General features: G+C 37.9%; 1 protein-coding gene and 1 long non-coding RNA gene across 2 annotated transcripts in view; one reads left to right on the top strand and one right to left on the bottom strand.

The window, feature by feature from the left end:
• The window catches only part of LOC103482142 (uncharacterized), a 37,798-nt gene extending 27,671 nt beyond the window's left edge, over window positions 1-10,127 (top strand). The window contains exon 7 of the long non-coding RNA XR_001777655.1: window positions 9,507-10,127. This is a non-coding gene — a long non-coding RNA (uncharacterized LOC103482142). The remainder of the gene's footprint in view (window positions 1-9,506) is intronic.
• myo15b (myosin XVB) overlaps window positions 1-25,798 on the bottom strand; it is a 160,249-nt gene that overhangs the window by 25,388 nt on the left and 109,063 nt on the right. Inside the window, exons 24-39 of the mRNA XM_017310910.1 lie at window positions 24,509-24,684; window positions 18,143-18,236; window positions 16,857-16,865; window positions 14,483-14,545; window positions 14,325-14,382; window positions 13,064-13,188; window positions 12,055-12,150; window positions 11,728-11,963; window positions 10,579-10,748; window positions 10,433-10,505; window positions 10,134-10,322; window positions 9,479-9,588; window positions 8,018-8,085; window positions 7,743-7,824; window positions 7,222-7,254; window positions 4,058-4,120 (exon numbers count right to left, since the gene is read on the bottom strand). Of these exons, the coding sequence (XP_017166399.1) occupies window positions 4,058-4,120; window positions 7,222-7,254; window positions 7,743-7,824; window positions 8,018-8,085; window positions 9,479-9,588; window positions 10,134-10,322; window positions 10,433-10,505; window positions 10,579-10,748; window positions 11,728-11,963; window positions 12,055-12,150; window positions 13,064-13,188; window positions 14,325-14,382; window positions 14,483-14,545; window positions 16,857-16,865; window positions 18,143-18,236; window positions 24,509-24,684 (1,645 nt within the window). The remainder of the gene's footprint in view (window positions 1-4,057; window positions 4,121-7,221; window positions 7,255-7,742; window positions 7,825-8,017; window positions 8,086-9,478; window positions 9,589-10,133; window positions 10,323-10,432; window positions 10,506-10,578; window positions 10,749-11,727; window positions 11,964-12,054; window positions 12,151-13,063; window positions 13,189-14,324; window positions 14,383-14,482; window positions 14,546-16,856; window positions 16,866-18,142; window positions 18,237-24,508; window positions 24,685-25,798) is intronic.

Raw genomic sequence — 25,798 nt, 5'->3', positions numbered from 1 at the left:
AAAGGTTGAAAAAGGTTATTATTTTGGAGAAAATCTCATCAACATCAATATTTCCACTAAATAAGAGGCAAAAAAAATTGTTTGATAAAGGAAAAGACTCTCAGGCTCTGAGCCCGACAGCACCAAACTATTTTTTTATATTAGAAAATTCATTTAATTTCACACAATTATCGTGGTAGAGGCCATTTGTTTGTTAAATACTTAATGAAACATATTTACCGTGTTTGATGTTTGTTGTGATTGACGTATAGTCACAAACAGGGGCGCGGTATGGGGGTAAAAGTGATGACAATTCTAGGGGCCCTGACCAACAGGGGGCCCTCCACAATTTACTTATTTATTTATTGTTCATAGAAATAAATAAAAAAAAATGGGGCCCTGTCAACTATAAAATTAATCATATTGTATTTTCGAAGATTGTTTTTAGCAGTAAAAATTTAATGTTCCCACTCCCAGACCAAAAACACACATCCATATTTGCCCTGAACCCCCACCCCCTGCACGAAATGGCTCGTTCCTGCTTGGAGCGCTTCATCATGACGCTGTTAGCAGAGGTCAGTGGAAGACACGAACGATTGTGGCAGTTACTATGATGCTAAGAAAAGTTATAAAACCAGGTTTTCAAAAAAAATAAATAAATAGAGAGGGAGAGAGAGAAAAAGGCAAGAGAGTCAATTTATAGCTCAGTTTTTCTCCAAGAGAGGTGAGTAAACTGTATGAGATTATCAACCATTCAGCATAGTTAGTTTAGCTACAGACTACTGATTACCTCCATTTCACTAGCACTTAATGAATTAAGGAATTAAATTACCAACATGTTCATATATTTAACTTGTCCCTGTACCTTTTACCACTTAACAGATGAGACAGTCAGCAGCAGCTCTAACCCACGTCCCTCATGACCTGCCCTCTCCTAAGTGAAATTAAAGCTGCAGTATGCAACTTTTATATATATATTTTTCCACATATTTGTAAAAACTGTCATTATGTTGTGTCATTATGGTATGAGAGGTAATCTATGAAAAATCTATTTCCTCTGCTTTCTCCCAGTGCTCTCTAAAAACAACCAGTCAGTGGCAGGAGAGGTTTAGTGCTGTCAATCACAATCTCATGTGGCTCATCCTTCCTCCCCCTTGCTCTGTGCTATTCTGCAGCTAGCATAGCCTGTTGTAAATGCTTAGTCTAGTAAGTATAGCTGCCAGTGATAGCAGATAAACGATTTTCCTAAAAATAAGTTGTTTCTCCACCATTAGCACATTTAGCAGTGAGTGAATGAAGTTGATTGACAGTGCCAAGAGCGTCCTACTGGTTCTGATTGGTTGTTTTGGTCAGATCGGTGCATTACTTTAGCCAGTAACAGTAGTTCAGGAAGGAGGTGGAGGAGGTTGATTGTTTTCATAGATCATCTGTCTAACAAACTGTCACGACATGATGACAGCTTTAACAAATATAGAAAAAAAATATTTTTTATTAAAGTTATATACTGCAGCTTGAATAAAATGCAATTACATAGGATTCTTTGAGAAATCTGGATTGCTTCATGTATATTTTGCATGTTGCTTATGACTGTTGCTCATAGGGAGAGACATTTCAGTAATCTAAAACTAATAGAAAAATTAAGCAACCTACTTCCTACTGAATTTTACTCTTGTATGTAAAATTCATGAGCAGTAAATATTGTACTAGTTATCAGTATTGGACCAAAGAAAGTAAGGCAGTTACAAGCCTTTGAAATTGTGACGTTTTTGATGGGTCAAATAGACTCAAGACCCAATTAAATTTTTGTCAGGGGATCCAAGATTTTTCTGGCAGCGCCTCTGGTCACAAAGAACGAGGTAATTAGTCCAAGTTTGTCGTTTATTGAACGTTCAGAAACTACAGCGGCTGTGATGCGCCAAGACAAAGGTAAACAAGGTAAAACAACCCAAACAGGTGATCAACTCTAAACCAAACCACTCGCACATTTTTACTCTCTCTCTCTCAATCATTTAAGTACAACCCGTTGCCATGGCAACCTCCTGTGCTCCACAAGCCGACCAGAGATTACGTTAAAAACATAACATTCAGTCCGTTACGATATTAGGTTTGCAGGCTTGATATTTATTTTGCGATCATTAATAAGCCTCTCATGAACACAGCGGTGGCTGATTAATTAATTTTTAACTCCTGCTCTACTAGTTATTTTGGTAATGGAACCGAATTGCGTAACACCTTGTTGAAACAATAATCACTGAGATTATTATTGCTGTTGGGTCATTAATTTGAACACATTTTGTTGATTTTTTTTGTTGCTGTTCTTTAATAAAGTTATGAACGTTTTGATAAGAAGTCAGAGGAGGACATGCTGGTCTCAGCATCCTGAAGGCGTTCAGTTTGTCACTTAATGCCAAGATCGACTCAAAATCTTCTGCTATCCAGGTATTGCAGCCCTGCTCTAGCAAAGCACGAACAATTCAGAAACAATATGAAATGGGGAAAAAAGTTATTTATTAACTGATTAAGTCGTGTTTTAGATTGTTCTTGAAAAACTAATCAGTCACGGCTGATTAGTGGGTGAACTCACGGCTCACAGTAAACCCATTGATTTTTTACAGCAGACAGCCGCTCTCCTCGCTTGCAGGTACTGCGTACCCCCGCTAAATCTTTTAGGGGTATGCAGTACCCTACCGTAGCCCCTTACTTTCACCCCTGATTACAACTGATTACTCAAAAAAAGCTTAAAATATTAATTCAGAATCAGCTAACACAATGGACAGTAGATAATACAAGTGTCACATTTGACTTGGTGTGAGGTCCATATCAAATTGTTCCTGAGTCCTACTAGCAGGAAATATTCTTCTTCCTGCTCTCAGTGAAGGTGGACACTTTTTTCTCTGCTCTCTCCCTACCTGAAGCCTTTCTTTGCATATCCTCCAAACTTCAAATTGATAAAAAAAAATTTAACTAAAAGACTGGGTAAAGGAGAGCCCTCTTGTACTGATGGGACACATGCTGGCAGATACATTGTGAATTTTTTGGGGAAGTGGAAAATAATGCGTTTGCCCATTTTGTCCATTGAGGATGTGGAAGATTTGTATTTATTTGGATTTTTGATAACAGGATTTCTGATGTTTGGAGTTGAAGTTCCAATGTGCTAGTTGCCTAGCATATTGGAAAATTTGGAAGGTGTCAGCAGCTGTTATGCCCTGACAGCAGCCTGGCCAAGATGCAGTGTGAAGGATTAGGCTGACTGGTGAACGCTCAGACCAATATGCTATGCCACCAGAGCCTCATGCTGGATGATTCTTGCAGAGAGTCAAAGGCCGGCTGCGGACCCCGGAACTTGCTGGCGGAATGAATTAGAGAATGCAGAACTTGCCAGTTTGATCCAGCGGGAATGATCACACTAATTTGGATGATTGGAATCACCACTGAGATGAACCATTGAGATGATTTTAGGACAGACGGAAAGTTATGGCTCCCCTGAGTCGGCCCTGGATGGCTGGCTTTCTCAAATTCTCCTGGATGATATGTAAACAAGACGCTCTTTCCCACCATCCGCTTCCTCACCCCATGACGTCTGTGTAGCTCTGGCAGACTGCACTCAAGGTCAACTGATAAACTCCACCACATATCATAGACAATGGCTGGGGTCAGCTGTCTGGTTCAGGGACTAACGCTTCCTTCACTCTCTCATTGACTTTCATTCTTCATGGTTAGAAACACACAACCCTCAAACTCACCACCTTCGCTGGCTCCACTTCTGTATCATGTTGATTTTTATTTTACACAGGTTTGTTTGCAACCTCACACTCTGCCCTTACTGTGGAGTCAGAGGTGCAAGTTATGAGTTTCTTTCTCCTCAACAAACCTCATGGTTTTATTTTTCTGATCTAATTAAAAGGATAGTACCTCTATGACTGCAGCTCCAGGCTTGTTATTTCTGTAATATTTGTTTGTGTGTTGTTCTTTGGATGGGTTGTACTGGAATGTAAATTTCCAGAGGGAAATTCACATTCCCTCTGGGATTAATAAAGTATTTTTAATCCAATTCAGTTAAAATATAGAACAGGTTTACCTGGCATATTTGGCATCACGGCAGTTGGACCATAACTGGGAATTGCAGGGTTTACTGGTGCAACTAAAACATAATGTGCATTAATATAGAGAGTGAGGGAGAAAACAAAGATCTTTTCAGACATTTTAATAAAGTTCATACATTGAGAAAAGAGTGATCTGCGGGGAAAATTAATATTCCTATTAAAAATAACATCCTGCTTTTAAGTTTACCTGTTATACAGAAGGTATATGACAATTAAATCTAACAAAACAAGTGATTTATACTATAGTCACACTTGAGACACAGGACTGTGTCTTCCCTTTTATCTAGTGTTATGCATCTTGTTTGTAAGGCAGTAAGAAGAGCTGTTCAGTTAATCTCGTGCTGCTAAAAATGCTGTGCAATGACAACAATTCTAATCTAATTTCTAGTCGAATCATTTTGAGACTACTAGCACCAATTGGTCAATTTGATATTTTATGACCAATTGGCTGTCAAATTAGGTTAGTCACTTTAAACGGGATGAATATTTATGCAATGAGTTATTCTATGTTAAATGCATACAAAAATGGTCATTTTGCAAAAATCAGTTTGCACTTTGATATAGGATTTTTTTTAAATCCTTTCGTCAAAAAGCTAAAGTTTGTTGATCATGATTGATTTTTACAAGCAATGAAACATGTTAAATGTCTAAGAGGATTAATACTTTTAAGGAACTATATTTGGCAGTTTTTGCAGAACTTGGTCTGCTGCAGCTATCAGTGACATCATTATTTGTATAGCACATTTCAGGAAAATATAAGAAAATATAAAGTCATAAAAACCATCAACATTAGTTTCTTACCCAATTAGAAACCAGTAACAATCATTAGATTGTGTCATTGCCATCATCAAATTCATCAACGCACATCAAATATGTTTAATGTTCCAGTAATTATGGGTCGAAATCCATTTTAAACAGGTGGGTTTTTAGTCTAAAATTAAAGAAACTCAGTGTTTCAGTTGTTTTGCATTTTCTGGAAGTTTGTTCCAGATTTGTGGTGCATAGAATTTGAATGCTGCTTCTCCACGCTTGGTTCTGGTTCTGGGGATGCAGAGTAAAACCTGAACCAGTGTAAGGATTTTAGAACTGGGTGATATGCTCTAACTTCCTGGTTTTAGTGAGAACGTGAGCTGCAGCTGGAGGATTTTTAAAAAATTCTTGATTACTGCAACAGAAGACACTGTTGCAGTAATCAATGTGACTAAAGATAAACAAATGGATAAGTTTCTCTAGATCTGGTTTATACATTAGTTCTCTAATCATGCACATGTTCTTCATGTGATAGAAGGCTGGCTTTGTAAACTGTTATGTGTCTCTGAAGGTTCAGGTCAGAGTCCATCACTATAACCACATTTTGGGCCTGATCTCCTGCTTCCAGTTGTAATAACTGAAGCTGTGCATTGACTCTGGTTCGCTCCTCTTTAGGTCCAAAGATAATAACTTCAGTTTTGTTTCTGTTCAGCTGGAGAAAGTTTTGGCACATCCACACATCTATATGTTCAAAGCACCTGCTCAGTGCTTGGATGATTTCAGAGTCACCTGGTGACATCATGATGTAGAGCTGTGTCCTACCCAACTCTTTAGTATTAAATCATGATCAGCAGTGTCAAAAGCTGCACTGAGGTTCAACAGAACCAACACTGTGGTTGTTCAACACTCTGTGGATGTCATTGAACATTTTAATCTGGGTAAGCTCACTACTATGGTAACCATAGAAACCAAACTGAAAGACATCAGTTTTTGGTCATCTTTATAAAGAAATTTAACTGATTAAACTGGTTTTTCAAAAATGTTACTGATGAATAGATGGTTGGAGATTGTCCTGTAATTCCTGTAGTAATGATTTGTCCACATTGTTCTTTTTTTATTAGTAGTTTAATAACTGCTGGTTTTAAAGCCTGGGGGGAAACACCTGATGAGAGGGATGAGCTTACTGTTAAAATCAGATCAGATGGAATGACAGGCAGGACTTTCTTAAGGAAAGTTGTGGGTATGATATCATGATAGCAAGAAGTGGAGCTTAGTTGATTTATAAGTTCTTCAAAGCTTTTATAGTTGAGTATCTGAAATTTTGTCATTTTCTCTGCATTTGATATGTTTGGGATCATTGATAGTGGATTTGATATGGGGAATGTTTTGGTGAAGCCTCCTAACACAAAATCAAGAAGGTCTGCCTCAGGTCTTGAGCTCAGAATAGACACATCTCTTCCTTACCAGTAATAAAAATGTCTCTGCCCCTAGAAAATTCAGATCATCATAGGACATAATCTGAATATATGAAAACTCATTTTTGCCGCTCGAATGAAAAAAAATAAATAAATCTCATTATTGACTAAACTATTTCATAATAATTGTATAGTAATCTTATAAATATGACTTAGCCATCCTAAATAATACCATATTGTAATGGTGCAGTGCAAGGTTGCAGAGCAAGTTAGCGAGTTAACTTCTTTGACTTGAAGTAGTACTATAAAGGGGCCCTTTTGTGATGCTACCTAATTACAAAACCAAGAGTTACTTTGACAATGACTTAAAATAATAATCTTATTTTTCACTGCCAAAGCTGAGTCTTTTGCAGTTTTTTTGACGTGAGATTCTTCCAAATCTCGCAAAATTACAAGAATCAAAGCTATTTCTGATGTAATGTTCAATGGTGTTAGAAACAGCCATTTCTTTCTATCAAGCCTAACTTGCCTGATCCTCGGAATGTCAGAGAACCAATTAAAGTTATCTCACAATAATTACATAGCTCATTATTATGACTTAGCTATCTCATCTCATAATGAGATACAAGTTGTTTTTTCATTCATCAGAGTGCTGAAATGGGTTTTCATACCAACAAGTAGATCCTACGTACTGCACATCTGCCAAAGTTATGAAAGCGGATTGAACTTTGGTTATCGTTATGTGATCCTATGAGGCATTATATTATTCAATAACTGTCACATTATCTTTTCCTAATCCGCGTGGTTCCAATTTTATGCATAATCTGTGATGGAGCTGGATGTTGTGACCGTATAATTCAGAAAAACTTTGAGTCAACAGTGTAAAACATCCTTGACAATTATCCATGATACTGTATCGACATAATGGGTAAAATATAATTCCTTCAGAGAACAACATCATCCTAATCACTTACCCATGGGATAGGTTGGCATCGTCATAGGCATCCCTGAAAAACAAAGTATCCATTTCTAATTTAGCAACATTTTATCTCAAACTCAATGTAAAATAACTACAATTCTCTTAATGAAAAGTCAACTAGTTATTTCCATTTTCAACAATGAATTCTATTAGTTAATTAATCAATCCTCAATCTGTGTCCTCACTCTGATTTTCTAATCTTCATTTTTTAGTTTGCCTATCTTGACTATATAGTTTAAAAGCTGCTCTGTTAACAAATCAATCTTATATTTTTGGCCAAGAAAGTTTGATCGGTTTTAATTCAAAATGTAATCTTAAATAATACTACATATTTATGCTGTAAAATAACCTTTCATGCAAACTCACTCATTTGAGTAAGCAGATACATTAAGACATGCCTAAAATATTGACTATAAATTGAAAAATGGACATTTCAAAGTATCTAATGAATTGCATACATTTATTATGATGCAGATGGTCTGTATGATGCTTAATTACAAAAAAATACTTTACCACCTCCAAACATCCCAGGCTGCATAGGTCCAATTCCCCCTTTTCCTCTCATCCTGCGGTTTAACATGGCTACTCTGTCCATTTCCTACACATGAACACATTCAGTTTAATGTTTTAATTTTAAAGTTGTAAATGAGGAGGAACATTGTGGCAGGAAAACCTAAATAATACAAAGATTTGACATGTAGCAGGACTGAGTGAGCTTGCTTGTGCCACAATAAGCACACAATAAGCTTGCCTTCAGCTAATTAGGAAGAAAGAGTGAAGACGTCACTAACCGCAGGTCCTTGGTCTAGTACAGAGTCAAACAAGTCATCAACATAGGTCTCCATCTGTCTGCTCCGCCCTGCAGACAGATAGGAATATAAATTAGAAAGCGCCAGACAGAATCAGAAACATTACTTTGATTCATTTTTTGTAGTATATTGCTTAATTAGATTTGTTTAGATGTTTGGACCACACTGCCCTGTTGAGACCTACTGTTAACATGTGTTCTGGTTAATTCAGATGTGCGTACAACACGTAACAAGTTTACTCCTGCTATAGGGCCGTTTTCCTTTTTACTGTCAATACATGCATATTTGTATGGAGGACTACATAAAAGCAAATGCAACTGATTGTTCAATGTTGCAAATGTACATTCAGTGATGGTAACTGGTGCAAAGCCAGCTGGGTTTCTTTTAGAAAACTGTTTACCAATTTGAATAATAAACTGAACTTTACACTACTGTTTTAATAGTATGTATTAAACCGGAATGTATGCAAATGACTTTGGATCGGTCCAAATGATTGGACCAAATTGACCATAGAATTATTTTTGCAAAGTACCTTGAGATGACATTTGTTGCAATTTGGTGATATGTAAATGAAATGCACTGAATTTAACTGAAAATAAATATATCTGTATGACTTTAAAGAGATCAGAATTGAAGTACAGTCACTAAAAACAGTTTACTATCTACCTCTATGTCACAGAACAAATAAAAATATATTTAATTCAATGCCATTTTGATTTGTGAACAAACAGACATAATTTTAATTTAATTTAATGCTATGCATCTATCTTTCTGTCTGCCTATCCGTCCATGGGAAGCACATGTACTAGAATGTTCTAGATTTCTAAGTGAACATCTAAATTAATCAGACTACTTTGGAATGATATTCACAATGTTTGATTCAGGATGTATGGTTTGTATTGTACTAAATTCTAAAGAGATGTACATGGAATCCTTATTTTGAAGAAAGTTAAGCAAACCCAAATAAACATTCTGTTTCTACAATTATTCAGCCAATTAATAAAAATAAATTTAGTTATTCTTTGATCTAAAAAGGACATGTTTAGACTATAGAGAGTGATGTCTGGATCTCTCTCTTTAGGCTGCTGCCTTCACAGCCCGACTCCAGATGGATTGTCGGACGGATGAATGAAAACAGATTGTAAATACAATTCCTAAATGGATTTGGGAAATAGGATGGAAAAAACTTTTTCTTTTTTTAAATTAAGGAACAGCATGTAAATCTGTGTAAATAGTTTACATTTACGGAATGGCATTTATTACGACTTTTTATTTTGTCCCCAAGTATCTATTCAATTCCATTCAATTCAGTTTATTAATATTAATACTGATTTGCAACAATTTTCTCAAGGCACTTTACAAAAAAATGCCATTAGATGCCATTTCATGAATCTAAAAGTGATGAAATTAGAATGTGTAAATATGTTGGCAATTAACACATACGATCTTGTGGATACTCTCTTCCCCAAAGGTTTCCATCAAAAGGCGGCAGTCTGGGAGCTTGAGTGGAAGGTGCTGGTGGGATGAAATCATCAAAATCAGCAGATGGAATTCTGAAAAGAGACAGACACAGAAGATAACATTTTCTGTGTCTGTTAAAATGTACTCTAAACCCTGCAGTTGATCAAGGCACATTGCTAAGTATACTAACTCTGATTTTGCTGGATGGGGTATTTTATTACTGTAAAAATTCAAGTAGTTTAGTTCCTTTGTTTTATTTATTTTTTTCTCTTTGATATTTTATGACCAAATTAACATGACTGTAGTTTACAAACCTATTCAATAAGTTAGAATGTTATTTCAGTGTTATTTTATCTAAGTAACTCAGTTCACTAAATGAAGCAAATATGATTATGCCGAAGCCTTTATTTTAATTAATTGTGATAATGTTCTGCTTACAGCTAATTCACGATTTAAGATATTAAATCAGAACAATAAAAAAACTTTTTAATACAGAAATGTGAACTAAATACACATGTTTAATACCTGCTTAAAGGTTGTCATCTTCAAAAGGTACTGCTAGATATGAAATGAACTTGTTTGTCCTATAAGGGACAAAGAAAAGTTCTGAAAATAACAGTGCTTCACACTGTTTTACCTCTCTTCTTGGTTGCTAAATAAGTAGTCAGACTGCACAGAGGAGGGCGTCCCTGGTGCTATGGGAATTTCAGCTTCAGCTTCAGCTCCAGCCAGCAGATCCATGACAAAGTCTGAGCCTGCAAGGTCTGACCACCCTTCATCTGTAGCAAGAGTAACTGACCAACCTTGCACAGCCTCGGTCACCCCTCTTAAGTTACAACACCATACAGAGAGAGGGATAATCAAGAATGAATATAATACAGAACAATGCAAAATAAGGCAGTTTTTACAAATATGTTTTAAGAACAACATGGCTACCTGTAATAAAGAAGCCAAGAGGCCAGCTGCTCTCCTGTAGTCCATGACTCCACTTCAGTTGTCAATACCTCATCTGATGTCAGAGGAGATATTGTTTTAAATTGATCCTTCCTGTTTAGGTTCTGCTTAGATTTTTTAAATCTTACCATTGAAAGTGTTTACTTCCAGAAGCATTGTTCCTTTCCTCTGATTGGATGTCCACTCCAGTTGTGTGGGTGGATAGATGCGGGCAGTGGGGCCTGGGAGCTGCAGAGAGGTCAGCAGCTTGTGTTGGCATAGTGAACGATACTCTGCTGGACCATGGTCAGACACATACCTACAAGGAAAATAGGCACACATTTAAAGAAAGCAGTATAAACAAGTAATCTGACACAGACTATAGCAGATTAAGCAGCATTTTCACCAGATATGGGAGATCAAACAAGACAAATATGAGATGTTTTACGTACAGGTGTGTTTATTGCAAATATATGCTATCTTATTTTAAAATAGACTATATAAACAGGTTGTCTCCTTAGAATTGCATGCTCTCTATTTATCAACTTTTCCTTATTTTCAATTTTGCCTGCATCTTAGACTTTTTCAATCTAGGGTAATTTGTTTTTCATTGTCAAAGTTTTGAAGATGCTGAGATTTTTGCTGCAGATCCTTCTTCCCTTGTTGTTGCAAACAATTATAATTAAAATGCTATGAATCAGCCATATCATTTTAATTAAAGTAAATATAAAAAAAATAAGACTCCATTATTATTAAGAAAATAAAAACAACTCTGGTTAGTTAGTATGCATGACAAAACAGTCCATGTATCTTTTGTTCAGTTGATTTTAATTGATAATCAAAATAGAAAAATTTAAAATGACTTATTTCATGTGAGATTCCAAAAACACAATACATCAATGTCTTTGTATTTTTGACTTTATCCTTACATCAAAAATCAAACATTTATAAAACGTGTTGATGGTGAGACACTTTTGGAGCGTGTCTGGTGCGGAGGGAAAGCAATCTGAGGAATATAATCCCACTGCCCATCATTCATTCAGAGTCTTGCTGACTTCTGATCGCTTTAATTTAAGAATTGTTCCCTGACTGTTTCCTGATCATTGTTTATTTGTAGCTAATGGGGCTACAGCCTGTGGTGTTTGTTGGTGTGGAGAAAAAGTGACACGTATTCATTCACTGGATGTGGATGGATGTTCAGTTTTTGAATGGAATTCAAGCATTGTCATTTTAATAAATGACATCTAAAAGTAGATTATGACAGCAAAAAAGCAGATAATCTGAAGTGTAGCACCTACTTGAGCAATGCTTTGTCCAGTGTTGGTGAAGGTGTGAAAGCACTCAGGCAGCAGGCCAGCAGGAGCCATCCCCTCAGACTGTCTTGTTCCTCCTTTTTGTCCAATGTGTGGGACACTAACTGAACAAGGATCTCATCCCTCAAGGCCGGCTGTTGTTGGCCTTTCTCCACTATATAGTTACCTAACACCTGCTCCTGCCAGATGGTAATATCTGATTCAGCTAAAAATCGCAAGATCTGTGGAGAGGGATGCAAAATGGCGAAGATGGATTGATGGAATGACAGTTGACAGCATACAAAAAGATAGAACATCCAAACATCCTCATACCAGTTTGTTTATCTCCAAGGCCACTCTGGAATATTCAGGTTCCAAAGGCATGAGAGGTTTCTGAAGCGGGTATCCCTGAGGCTGGCTCCATGTATCCTGAGGACAACATGCAGTGAGAAAGACTAGTTGAATACATTAAATGCATATTTTTCATCCTGGGAACATGTCTGTATGTATTTTCTATGTATTTATTCTCAACTTTCACCCCTTAAAACCTGATGACTTTTTTTTTGACCACCATCAGAATAAATGGTCTGAACAATGAGGAGACTGTTCACAATGTTTCTTTTTAAAGTGAAATAAATGAAGATTGATAACACTTTCACTTCCTTTAAAAGACATTTTATTTAAAATCTAAGAAAGTATAGATTTTTCTTAAAGCCTAAGATTCAGTCTTTCCTATGAAGTACTGTACAACTTTCCCAAATAGCTGTGCCATCATTATAAAAAAAAATCTTTCTTGTTGTAGACATGCTTAGTTCTGATCTGTACTGACACAGAAGCAAATTGTATAAATCGGAATTCATTTCCTTTTGCACACATCTTCTAGCAGTAGAATCTACTTGCAAATGAGACTTCCTGATTGTGCAGGGTAAAAACTATTTCAGTCAACAGTATGTAAGAATTGGATTTTGACATTACTGCCTTCTTTGATGAATACGTTATGGTAAAGAACAAAAAAAATAACCACACATCACCAGAAATAAAAACCTCTCGATCACAGATTTTAGGCAGTTTCAGTACAAACAGCAAGAGACATTAAATGTAAATGCAAAAATTAGACCATAAAAACCAGTGCAGACCATATTTGTAAAAATATGCATAATTTAAAAGCAGATTTGTGAAGAGGAGCAGTGCAATACTCAGTAGAAGATTTCTGAACAATTGGTTTTTCTGATCCATATGATCTTGAGAAGTATTGCAAAATCTAGGTTCATTTTTATGTTACATAGTAAATCAAGAAGAGGAGGCATTAAAAACGTTGTCAGTGTAATTAGTGGGAACAAACCTTTAATGTAGACTTGGCAAAGCGAGAGAATGGATATCTGTCAATGTCTTGAGGAAGGCTCAGCTTATGTTTTGCCTTCACCTGTGGAGGTGCAACTTCTGTAATCTGTGATCTGTGGTGGCCCCCTAGTGGAAAAACAGTAATTATAGAAAAACTCAAAATGACTTATTTCATGCGAGATTCCAAAGATGCAACACATCAATGTCTTTGTATTTTTGACTTTATCCTTACATCAAATATCAAACATTTCTAAAACGTTTGATTTATTTGTTATATAAAAATAAACCCTTCAAATGGTTAGAACTACTTTTAGAGGATATGCAGAATGCAATGGGTCTGGCCCAGAGTTACAAATCTGGATGTACAGGTAAAATTCTCTGTGGACAGACTGTGTTTTTCCACTCCATATAGGGTTTAAACCAGTGAAGGCAGGCCAGGCTGTTGCACACAGAGGCCCAGCCAAAGATGGTGTTAATGGGACCCAGACCAACCTATCATGCAGCACCAGAAATGTAAATTGCAGGGGCAGCTTTACATTTGCCAAAATAGTCTAGCTGTAACAGATCTGAGAAGTAGTTGGATTTAGAAAACTGATGTACCACAGAGGTAAAAATACTAAAAGGGGAAAAATTGGGAAATGAAGTTAACTAATGTAGTAATTTCAGTACTTACATGAGTAAGTACGTATGCAAATACGCTCTTTACAAATACCATGCTACCATGTCACAGAAATGAGATGCTTTTTGGCCACGTGGACTTTAGCAACCTCTGAAGTCAAGAGCTGAGGGATACTAAGGTTCTCTCCACGCTAGTCTGGATTACTTCTTTTCTCTCTCTGGCAAATATGAAGTGAGGATTTTTAAAATCTCTTCAAACTCTTTTGATAATGGAGTTTGATATCAGAAATGGCCATTATTACAGCAAACAACAAAAAGCATTTAAAAATGCATGTTTTAGCAATTATAGGGCTCTGACTATATTTTACTGTGCACTCAAATGTTTAGCAAAGTAGTAAAAAGTAATAATTCCAGCCATACTATTTGTTCAGCTTTTACTAACATCAGTGACTCAAAGGTATAAAAGAACAAACTGAGCAAATGTAGAAAAATAAATAAAGAGACCAGAAACAATCTAAATACAGTGTAATGGTAAGAATCTTCAATTAAGATTTTCTGATCAATAGGATCACCTTGCTTGGAGTGATTTCCTGTGATATTATATGAACCCTATAATTTTTCAAATAGCTTCTTTCAAAACTTACCTGCTGCACTGCGGAGTCTGGCGGACAGCTCAGCAGGTATCTCTAACATCCCTACATCCTAAACAAAATATAATGTCTTTTTATCAAAATTAAAAATAAAAAACTTGGAGAAGAAATAAGTAAAGCAGAGAAATAATTTGCTCCTATTATCCTCTTACCATCCCTGACGAGATGAGCTTTGTCTTTTTAGCTGTTTTAACTTTGTTCTTCTTGTGTAATTCCTGAAATCAACAAGCATGAATCCTCAATTTGTAATCCTGAATCCTAATCCTCGTTTAATGTTCTTCATCTCAGACTTGCTGCTAATCCACTGTAGGACTCCTTATATGTGGGATTGTAGTGTTTGCGTTCTTTTAGTGATCTTTGTCCCCAATCACTGTCCAAGGAGTGTTTTCTATCATACCTATTCTTAGGCGCAGCTCCTGTTAATATACTTGTGTTACACCCATAATGTTATGGCCCCTCCTCACGCAATGAGCCACACAGTTCCAAAAGTCCAGCATTGCTGTCATTCTATCAGAACGTTTACAAGTGACAGAAAGAACACTATACAATGTGTGAGGGTAGCTCCAGCAAATATCAATATTGGTTTAATCCTGAGTTTACACGAAGTTTGTACATTCGAAAAAGTACAAACTTTACTTTGTACAAAGTACAACAGCAGTGCTTTAACTGCTGTTAATATTGATGCATAATTCAGTATTTGCATAGTGTAACATAAAATTGATAAAAGATTAAGACATGGGTGTGTGCTCCTATTGATGAAGAAACAAATATTATATAATGTTTCCACTAAACGAACACAAAGACTGCATAAGATTGCTTTATTTCTGAGGTTGCTTTCAGAAAAACAACACACTATCAAACCAAAACCATGTTTTATCAATCAGAGCCGACAAACTGATTATCAGGTTCTAATTTTATAATATTGGAATTACATGGCATGGGAAAGAAAGAATAGTTCAGAAAGAGAGAACGCTAAGAAAGAAAAAAGGAAGGACAAAAACAATTATAATACATAAAATAACTATGTATATTCATTTTTTGTAAAATCTACTATACAAAAGTTATTTTTCATCAAAAATAACTTTGAATAAATTGTGTTATTCTTGTAAACAATCTACAAAGAACTTTTAACTCTATTAATCAATCTATTGTATGTTTATTTTAGGTGCCTCTTACCGATAATTTATGGATTTATTATTATTATCATTGCTATTATTACTTGTTGTTTTAATTTCTTCACACGCTGACAATATCATTCAGTGCACCATAATTCCTTACACACTCTTTCACACATGCCCTGGCTCCAGAGTGTGGCCCTGGTGACCCGCCTCTGGGTGAGGGAACACTGTCTCCAATGGTTGTATTCATCATAAGGGGTCTTTGGGCTGCACTTTGTCTGATCCCTCATCTTGTGTGACCCTACCAGGGACATGAAGCCCCTGACAGCATAGCTCCTAGAATTACTGGGACATTCAAACTCCTCCACCATGATAAGGTGGCAGCCCGAGGAGAGGCAATAAAAGATATTGCATATTGTAATTAATCAAATCTACTTTGTTGGCTTCACACCAGATCCATCAAATTTTTTCAAGATTAATCCTAGAATTACCATATCAAAACAGACCTTTCATTTTGCTGTAGGTCAGTTTTGATATGGTAATTCTAGAATTGTCATATACATTGGTAAACTCAATTTAAAAAAAATCTAAACTAACTGCATTATGAGTTGTCAAAGGGCAACATTCACCCCCGAAAACATGTCAAGAAAGCATCTCACTATTCTGTGGTGGATCAAATGGGTCAAAATAGTTGCTCCTGTCTTACAGTCTGAAGAAATGAAGATCTGCATGGCATAAGACTCAGTAGGGACAGAAAATACAGTTTTCTTCAAACAAATTATCCAAATCAAGAAAATTGTCGGTATTTGTCCTAAAACTTGGAGACACATGTTCTTAATAATTTCTATGCATTATTCATATTAGGTGTAAAGTCTGTAAAGCTTGTATAAAACTGAACCAAAAATATAGCAACACAATTTATTGCTAGTAGAAACTAGAGACAGAAAACTATAAATAACACTCTTAAATCAACAAAGCACTGTTACTACATTTTGAGATGTAACACCCTCAAATGACATCAGTGAATGCTGTCGCCAAAGATCACGTTACTGAGCTTCAAGAGCTTACTAAGGCTCTTAGGTCAGACTTCAAGTCTCATAAAACGATAAGGAAACCTAAAAACCTGACTGGTAAAACTGAAGAAAAATGACATATGGATATTAACCTGATTTAGCTACTTAAAACACATTGAAACAGATTTAGAGGATGTATCAAACCTTGATGAGAAGAGAAAAAAAGAGTCACAGAGAAAGGAAATCCTTTTCAGTGTCTTGAAATCTGATGAAGACAAGTCTTTTCCTTATTAACCTCGAGTGTATAGAGTAAAATTGCTGAAATAAAAGAAAAAAACATGCTGAAAAGATTTCATGCACATATCAATGACAAAACAAGGAATAAAGCACCCTACCTGGTGAAACTGTGAAGCCAGACACCATATGGGCAGGTTTTAAAGAACAGAAGGAGAGAGGCAGTGCTGCTTCAAATTTCACTATGCCAGGTTAAAGTCCAAGATGAGAGTGTAGCCGAGTGTGTAGTCAGGGTGTGTATGCACACACAGGTAACATGATTAATGTAAGATAAGAATGGCAGTTAAAAGAAATAGATTAGTTTTTAAAAGGAAGTTGTTACCAAAGATTAAACATGAGAGTTTAACACACCCTCATGGAAAAACCCTTGATGTTAATCATATTTTACTGGAATATATAAAGATAAAAAAATATCTAATTGAGTCAAGTTTTCACCCAGGCTATTCAAATCTTAACCGGACAGAGCAAAATGACAATACACGAAATCGCCAATCTAATTGTTAAAAAGCACAGTTAAAACCTACACACTAAACACTAAACACTGTGTTACCCAATATAAGATCTTAACAGATAAATATTTTTTTAGAAATGACTTTATTGTCAAACAGAGACCAAGTCTTGTGTTTTTAACTGAAACAGTAGAGAACCATGTTTCAGTTAAAAGTAACTAAAGCTGCCCCACCCAGCTTTAATTTTGCGAGTGTAGAATAAATAAAAATGGGGGCAGAGTTGCCTTTTTAATGAGGAACTGCAGTTCAGCAAAAGATCATTTAGAAACTTACATTCATTTGAATGTGTTGCTGTCCAGGCCGAATCTTACATTTGTGGAATATTTACCATCTATAGAACTCCGAAAAATCTACTTAGTTTTCTATTCAGGTTTTATAAATTACATCATAAAAAGTTTCCGACAGCAAATGCAATGAATATCTTTTAGAAGTTACAGTATAATTCAGCCGCCCCCCTATAGGTCCGCGCCTAGTTCCCACTCCCAGGCCAAAAAACACACATGCATATTTGCCATGAACCCCCCTATCTGCGTTAAATGGTTCGTTCCTACTTGCAGCCATAAATTGCAGAGTGCTAGCTAAGGTTGAATGGAAGAAAAGACTCAAGGAAAGGAGAGAAATAGAATAAAAATCTGCCAATATTATAAAACAAAAAAAGTAAATAAAAAAAAAGATAGAATAAAAGAATTACACTTTGGTCTCAGATGGTTCTTATCTTTGTCAGAGGCATGCTATGTGCTTAACTGTGAATAGCAATAAAACTGGGTTGTATAACAGGCAAACAGAATTTACGGTATAATAAAACTTGAAAACATGAGGTTGCCAGGAATGTTTGGCTTTGGTTTAGCTGGGTAGAGTGCTTCTTTTGTGACACTTACCTTTCTCCAATGGTGCCTCTTAATTGTGTTCCTAGTAATCAGCATAACAGCCCAAAACTGGGTGAAGGACTGCCTCAAACGCTTGTAGTACTTCCTAAAAGTGGAAATAATGCAGTTACTCTTAAGAGGAAATTAACAAAGCAGGTGCAATTATTTTTGCAATGGATTCGAAAACAGAAATAATTCTATCCACAAATTCCTGCAGATGAGGAAAGTTTCTACCTATTTTATTTGTTTTATCAGTACTAAATAATGTTTTTGAACATGGGCCGCATTTCTCGTTTCATTTTTACCCAGGAAGCACATTGGCTAAACCGTGAGTCAAACAGTCACTGGGACTGACTACTAAATATTCCGTTGAGGGACAGTAACTTTAATATTACATACACCTTTCTGAACAGGCGAGGGCACACTTTCTCCGTCTATAATCAGACATTAAAGCGACTTGAAACCATTCCTCCCTCCCTGGAACCTCCAAACCAGGGCCCCCATGGGCACCCATCCGGGCCGGGGGTCAGCCGCCCACCCATAGCTCCGCGCCTGGTTCCCACTCCCAGGCGAAAAAACACACATGCATATATGAACCTCCCTATCTGCGTTAAATGGTTCGTTCCTAATTGCATCGCTTCAGAGTGACGCTGCTAGCAGCAGTCAGTGGAAGACACAAAGTGTGGCAGTTATTATGCTGCTATAAAATCAGGTTTTCAAAAAAAAGAGAGGTAGGGAGAGGTAACCCAGTGTGACTACTGTTTGCCTCCTTTTCACTCGCATTTCATGAATTAAGAAAAAACATTACTAACATATTCATATATTTAACTTGTCCCTTGGACCTTTTACCACTCAACAACAGATGAGTCAGTCAGCAGCAGTCCTAACCCACGTCCCTCCTGATCCGTCCTCTCCTGAGTGAAATTAAAGCTGCATTATGTAACTTTTTTATAAATATTTTTTTCACATATTTTTTAAAACTGTCATTATGTTGTGACAGTATGGTATGAGAGGTAATCTGTGAAAAATATATTTCCTCTGCCTTCTCCCTGTGTTGGAAACAACCAGTCAGTGGCAGGAGAGTTTTAGTGCTGTCAATCACAATCTCATATGGTGCTGCTCATCCTTCCTCCCCCCATTCTGCAGCTAGCATTGCACAGAGCTGTGCAGATTCAAACTGTGAATGCTCAGCATAGCTACCAATAACGACAGATAAACGGCTTCTTGTACTGATAAGTGAATGAGGCTAATTGACAGTGCTAAGAGTTCTGATTGGTTGTTTGGTCAGAACGGTGCATTACTTTAACCAGTAATAGTTCAGGAAGAAGATAGAAGAGATTGATTATTTTCACAGATTATCTGTCTCATAACAAACTACTACATGGTGACAGCTTTAACTAATATGGAGAAAACATTTTTTATTAAAGTTATATATATTGCAGCTTGAATAAAACGCAACTACATAGCATTTCTGAGAAGTCTGGATTGCTTTATGTGTAGTTGCACGTTGCTTTTGACTATTGCACTTGGGGAGAGACATTTCAGTAATCTAAAACTAATAGAAAAAAAAGCAACCTATTTGCATACTGGATCTGGACTGTTGGATGTAAACTTCATGAGCAGTAAATATTGTGCTAATTTATCAGCATTGAACCAAAGAAAGCAAGGCAGAAGCAAGGGTCCAAGGGTCAGCACCCTGCATGTTTTAGTTCTTTCCCTAGTTTAACGCACCTGGATAAAAAGATGGCTCATTCGAAGGCCTACGAAGAAAATTGACTTGCTGAGGAAATTGTTACTACCACCAGGGTGAGAACTAAAACATGCAGGATGCCGATCCTCAAGGACCAACTTTTGGCACCACTAGTCTAGGCCATTGAAGATCAAAAGTTATGAAATCTATGGATCGGTTGGATTGGTGGGTGGGTGGACGGATGGATAGATGGATGAGTGGGTGGATGTATGGATGAATGAGTGGGTGGGTGGATGGATGAATGAGTGAGTGGGTGGATGGATGGATGAATGGGTTGGTGGGAGGATGGATGGGTGGGTGGGAGGATGGATGGGTGGGTGGATGGATTGATGAATGGGTTGGTGGGAGGATGGATGGGTGGATGGATACCGATCCATCCTCCCACCAACCCATTCATCCATCCTCCCACCAACCCATCCATCGGTAGGTGGGTGGATGGATGGATGGATTGATGAATGAGTGGGTGGATGGATAGATGGATGGATGGATACAGAAAAAAACAGAAATTAATTGCAAATGTCCACTACAGAGTACAATTTTTCAACTTTTAAATACTACAATAAAATACAGTCAAAATAATTTATAGAATGTTTTAATATGATGCTAAGAGACTTATTTAGAATATTCCAACAAGGCGGGTCCTGCCGTGGGCAGTACGGCGTCGCCCGCCAGCGGACGCAGGGAGCTCGGGGGGCTGCTCACCGGCAGCGGACGCAGGGAGCTCGGGGGGCTGCTCACCGGCAGCGGATGCAGGGAGCTCGGGGGGGCTGCTCACTGGCAGCCGACACAGAGCGCTGGGGGGCTGCTCACTGGCAGCGGATGCAGGGAGCTCGGGAGGCAGAGTCTCAGGCGGAGCACAGGGAAACTCGGGAGGCAGAGTCTCAGGCGGAGCACAAGGAAACTCAGGAGGCAGAGTCTGAGGCGAAGCACAGGGGGCACTAGGAAGCTCGGTCGGAGCACAGGGGGCACTAGGAAGCTTGGTCGGAGCCAGGGGGCACTAGGAAGCTCGGTCGGAGTCCTGGGAGGCAGAGGCTCGTTCGTAAACTCGGGCGGCGGAGCCACAGGAAACTCGGGAAGCACGGAGAACTCTGGGGGCTGGTCACCAGCAGCGGGCACGGGGAACTCTGGAAACTGCTCACCAGCAGCGGCCACAGGAAACTCAGGAAACTTCTCACCAGCAGCGGGCACGGTAAACTCTGGAGGTGGAGACAGACGGCGCCTCGGCGCAGGGACCGGCGGCTGCTGGTTCAGGCGCAGCCTCGGCATGCCGCTGGAGGATCCGACAACTGCCGGAGGTAGCGCCGTCAGCCGCAATCCCCACAGCAGAGCTCCGCCACAGAACTCCTCCAGTGGAACTTCTCCGAACCACCGCCACGGGCTCCACCATCTAGTCCGCATCATGCGTCTCTCACCTACACTTTGGTCGGATCCTACTGTCGTGATTTGGTTTTGGTGAGGTGAGAGAGGATGCAGGCAGACCCAGGTAAAGTGATGATGATGATGATTTAATGAGGAAATAATCCAAAAGAACAGGTTGCACAGGGAGCAACGGGGAAGACAGGGATGTACACACGACGAGAATCCGACAACAGACAAAGACAACAGGTGGGACTAAATACACTGGGAGGGTAATCAAAGAAACGAGACACAGCTGAGAACAATCAACAGGAAAGACAGAGACTCACAGGGGAACAGGCAAACACAGAAAAACCTCAAAATAAATACACAGAAAACACAGATCACAACAGCAACCTGGATCTCTGGAGACACAAGTGGCTCTTTGGCTCACTTATTATATCAAATGATGAAATATTGCTCTGTTTTTTGTTTTGTTTTGTTTTTCATTCTTTTTCAAGTGTCGCCATGGGAAAACACTGACTATCCTGGCCCCTGTGGTAAATTTGGTCTGGAACCAGCCTCCAAACCTGACTCCTTATTTGTTTTAATACTCTGTAAAATACCAGATTGTTGACATAACTTTTAGAATTTTGGCTGCCTGAGGACACATCTTGAATATTAAATCAGGTGTTATGATCAGTTACTCCAGAGGTTCCCAAACTGTGGGGCGCGCCGTGCCATTGCAGGGGGTCGGGGGAAGGACGCGGAAAGCAGTCTGGATGAAAAAAAACAAAACATGAACGCTGTATGCGCTGGGTTTTTACCTTAGAATGGTCAACTCCTCTGTCAATTTGATACAGTAGGGGCTTCCGCACTTCCCATATCTGTGTCCTCTGTCATTTTTATCAGCAGTTAAAACTGTTAAATCCGTTGTTAACATGTCGTAACCCTGAGCCGCCTTTAAACGCAACATGAACGCTACGACACTCGCGCTGGGTTTACACCTGTGCGGCAGTGAAGGAGACCTGCTGCTGCTGTGTAGAGCTATGCAAGTGTGTTAGAATCATGGCAGCAAACCAGCAAAATGCAAAGAACTTTTCACAGTTTTCCCCCAAACTAACAGACTGTTGAGTAAAGCTGTTGGATGCAGGTAAAGTTAGCTAAAAGATGACTAGCTAGCTAATATCAATACAGCACCTTAAGCTTGTTAACAAGTAGCTTGTAGCTGGTGTTGTTGTCTATGTTCAGCTATGATTCATTTTGCCCCCAAAAAAGTTGATTCCCCCACCCCCCTTGTTCGTCTGGAGCAGGGACTGAGTATAACAAGGAGTCTCTAAGAACCCACCCCCCACCCCCTTCGCTCACACACATCGTTCAACCAGACAGCTATTTGTAAAGCCAGGGGGGGCAGAAATAGTTTGGAAACCACTGGGGGGGCCCAGGAGAAAAGTTTGGGAACCACTGAGTTACTCAGTACTTGAGTGGTTTACCAAATACTTTTTACACTTGTTTAATTAAGCGTATTTAAAGTATACTACTCTGATTGGAGTACAATTTTTGGGTACTCTAATGGACCTCTATGCATAAATGATTGCTTTATGGATCACTTTTTAAAAATAAAAAACACTGCCATAAAATATCTATCACTGGAGTGGACGCCCACCACATGAAAGTAGGGCGACACGCTTATTTTGATTTCTGAAAGGTGGCAACCCTAGAACCAACAAAAATAATAATCTCCGTAATTATTGTTTCAATTCTGTGTGTTTCTCTTCCATTACCAAAATAACTAGCAAAGCAGAAGTTTAAAATTAACTAATCAACCACCGCTGTATTCAGTTGAACGCTTATTAATAATTGCTAAATAAATATCAAGCCTGAAAACCTAATATCATAATGGAACTAAATGTTTTTAACATAATCTGTGCTGGGCTCGAGGAGTGCAGGCCGTTGCCGCAGCAACGGATGTCCTTAAATGTCAAAGAGAGAATAAAAAGGTGCGTGTGGTTTAGAGTTGATCACCTATTTGGGTTATTTTACCTTTGTTTACCTTTGCTGTGGCGCTTTACAGCCGCTGTAATTTCTGAATGTTCAATAAATGACAAACTTGGACTAATTATCTCGTTCATCTGTGAGTATACATCATTCACAACAAACATCAAACACGGTAAATATGTTTCATTAAGTATTTAACAGCGATAACTGTAAAATAAAATTGTCTAATTAAAAAAAACTTATTGCTCTCTGGCATCTTGCTTTGAGCTCAGAATCTGAGAGGTTTTTCCTCTATCAAACTATTTCTTTGTTTCTTATTTAGTTGAAATTTTGATGTTAAGACTTTCTATAAAAAGATAACCTTTTTCAAGCTTTATATCTCCACTGTTGTAAATGAGGCTCTAACAATCACAAATGACATTGAAATAAAATCCAGTCCAACATCTGGTTTGAGGTGATTCCTCTGGAACCTGTTGGAGGAAAAATATCTCAACTTCAGGATATGTGCATTTAAGTTATCAGTGCTCTGAGAGTGGCGCCATGTCAAGAAGATGAAGTGAAAGCTGGAGGATTTTCAGAACAAACAGGTCATGATGCTAGGCCGACTGATTATCAGCACAGAAATGCCAAAGCAAACAAAGAAGCTCCATATATATACTTTTGTTATAGTACCCCCAAGACTTATCACATTCACATGGTCAATTGGTGACATCGCCTTAGTCCCATCCTCTTCTAATAGAAAGTTACATGTTATGCTGCTGGATGTCTTCCTTTACTCTTTGATTCATACAGATTTAAAACCATGTCATTCATTAGCATGATGCTGACATTCATTAGCATGATGCTGAATCAATCTGTCAACACTGTGGTGTCAGAATGCCAAATTTCAATCCCTTGCCATTTGCATATGATTGGTTCTAAATTACACACTCATCTAATGATTTAACTAAACTGGATATGATTGATAATCCTCTACAATTTCCCCAAAAAGCCACTCCTAAGTATAAGGGGCTAGACACTCCAACACCTGAATAAGACATCATTCTCACTAAAACATAATTAATCTTGTAATTATGTTTATTGTTTTGATGTTGAAAACTATGTTGGTGAAGGCCACTTATTACAATTTTTTAATTGGTTTATGTTGTTTATTTAAACCTTACACTGACTTTAATGGATTTTAAAATCCAGGAAATATTGTTTGAATGAAGATAAAATTTTCTGAAAATTAAGCATTTTACTTCTGACATATTATACACTTAAGAAAATTTTAGCAAAAACATCTATTTGCATACCTAGCCTGATGTCCTCGGATGTGACTCTGGAGAACAATTGCTTTTTGTTTGAAAAACTTGAAATTTCTTCTACAGAGGAAACCCCTGATGTTCCTCTGGATGGTGACAGCTGCCCATGTCTGAGTGCTCTTCCATTTGTCCTCCAACTTCTGGTACAGAAACTCTTTAAGAAACACCTATAGACCCATTCAGCAAATGAGAAAAATGCATAAAAATAATTTTAGTAACTTAGTTCATTAAACGAAACAAGTGAAACGTACACACAACACTGCAGCTATATTCTGGTTGAAACAAATGCCTTGTATTGCCCATAAGGACCTGGAAATCTGTCCTGCATTGGATTGTCCAAACACAAGTTTCGGATGACCGCTCTGTGACCAGAACTCAGAGCCCAACTCTGCCAAGCCACAAACTGTCTGTGTGCTGCCTGTTGTCTTCACCTTCACCTGGAACTCAAGTACCTCAAGAAAGCCTGTCACGATGATACATTTTTCTGAGAGATTGTCTCAAAATTGATTACGATCAACGATTATATTGTTTGAAGACCATTTCAAACTGACGTAATGATAATGACATAATAACTCAAGCATATTCTGCCAAAAATAAACTCTTTATTTTCAAAAGAACACTTAACACTGGAACTGGTAAACAAAATAAACAAAACAACCAAAAACAAAAATAAAATGGACTCCGAGTCTCCATTAATAAAAAATGCACTTGAATAAAAACTAAACGCAACATAAAACCAAAGTGGAAGTAAAAACTACATTCAATCAAGAGTACAGATTATAAACTCTGCATGCTATATTGCCTTGCAATAATCATTAGGATAAGATTATTGCTCCAGCATTTGCTGTTATCATGATTTGTAGATGAGGCGGTGAGGAGAAACGCAGGTGAGCCCAGGTAGACATGATGAAATTATGTTTTAATGTGGTCCAGTAGAAGCCACTGGACCTGGTTGTTTAGCACACCTGCATCAAATGATGGCTCGTTAAAAGGCCTAAGAACATTGACTTGCTGAGGAGGTTGTTACTACCACTAGGGAGAGTGCAGGATGCCGACCCTCGAGGACCGACTTTGGACACCCCTGGCATAGACAGGGCTTAAAGTAAAAAAAAAAATCCTGAGCCTGAAACTTGTAGTTATGATAGAAATTTACTATAGCGTTGCTATTGCCACAGTTTAATAAAAAGTGTCTTTGAATAGTGCAACAATTGCTTCTAACAATACAATTAACAAGCTAAAAATTCAAACTTAAATAAGACTTCAGTGCATTTCAACTCAAAA

The sequence above is a fragment of the Poecilia reticulata genome, linkage group LG19, assembly GCF_000633615.1.
Source record: "Poecilia reticulata strain Guanapo linkage group LG19, Guppy_female_1.0+MT, whole genome shotgun sequence".
NCBI classification, from domain to species: Eukaryota; Metazoa; Chordata; class Actinopteri; order Cyprinodontiformes; family Poeciliidae; genus Poecilia; species Poecilia reticulata.
This window is presented reverse-complemented; position numbering and strand designations above follow the sequence as displayed.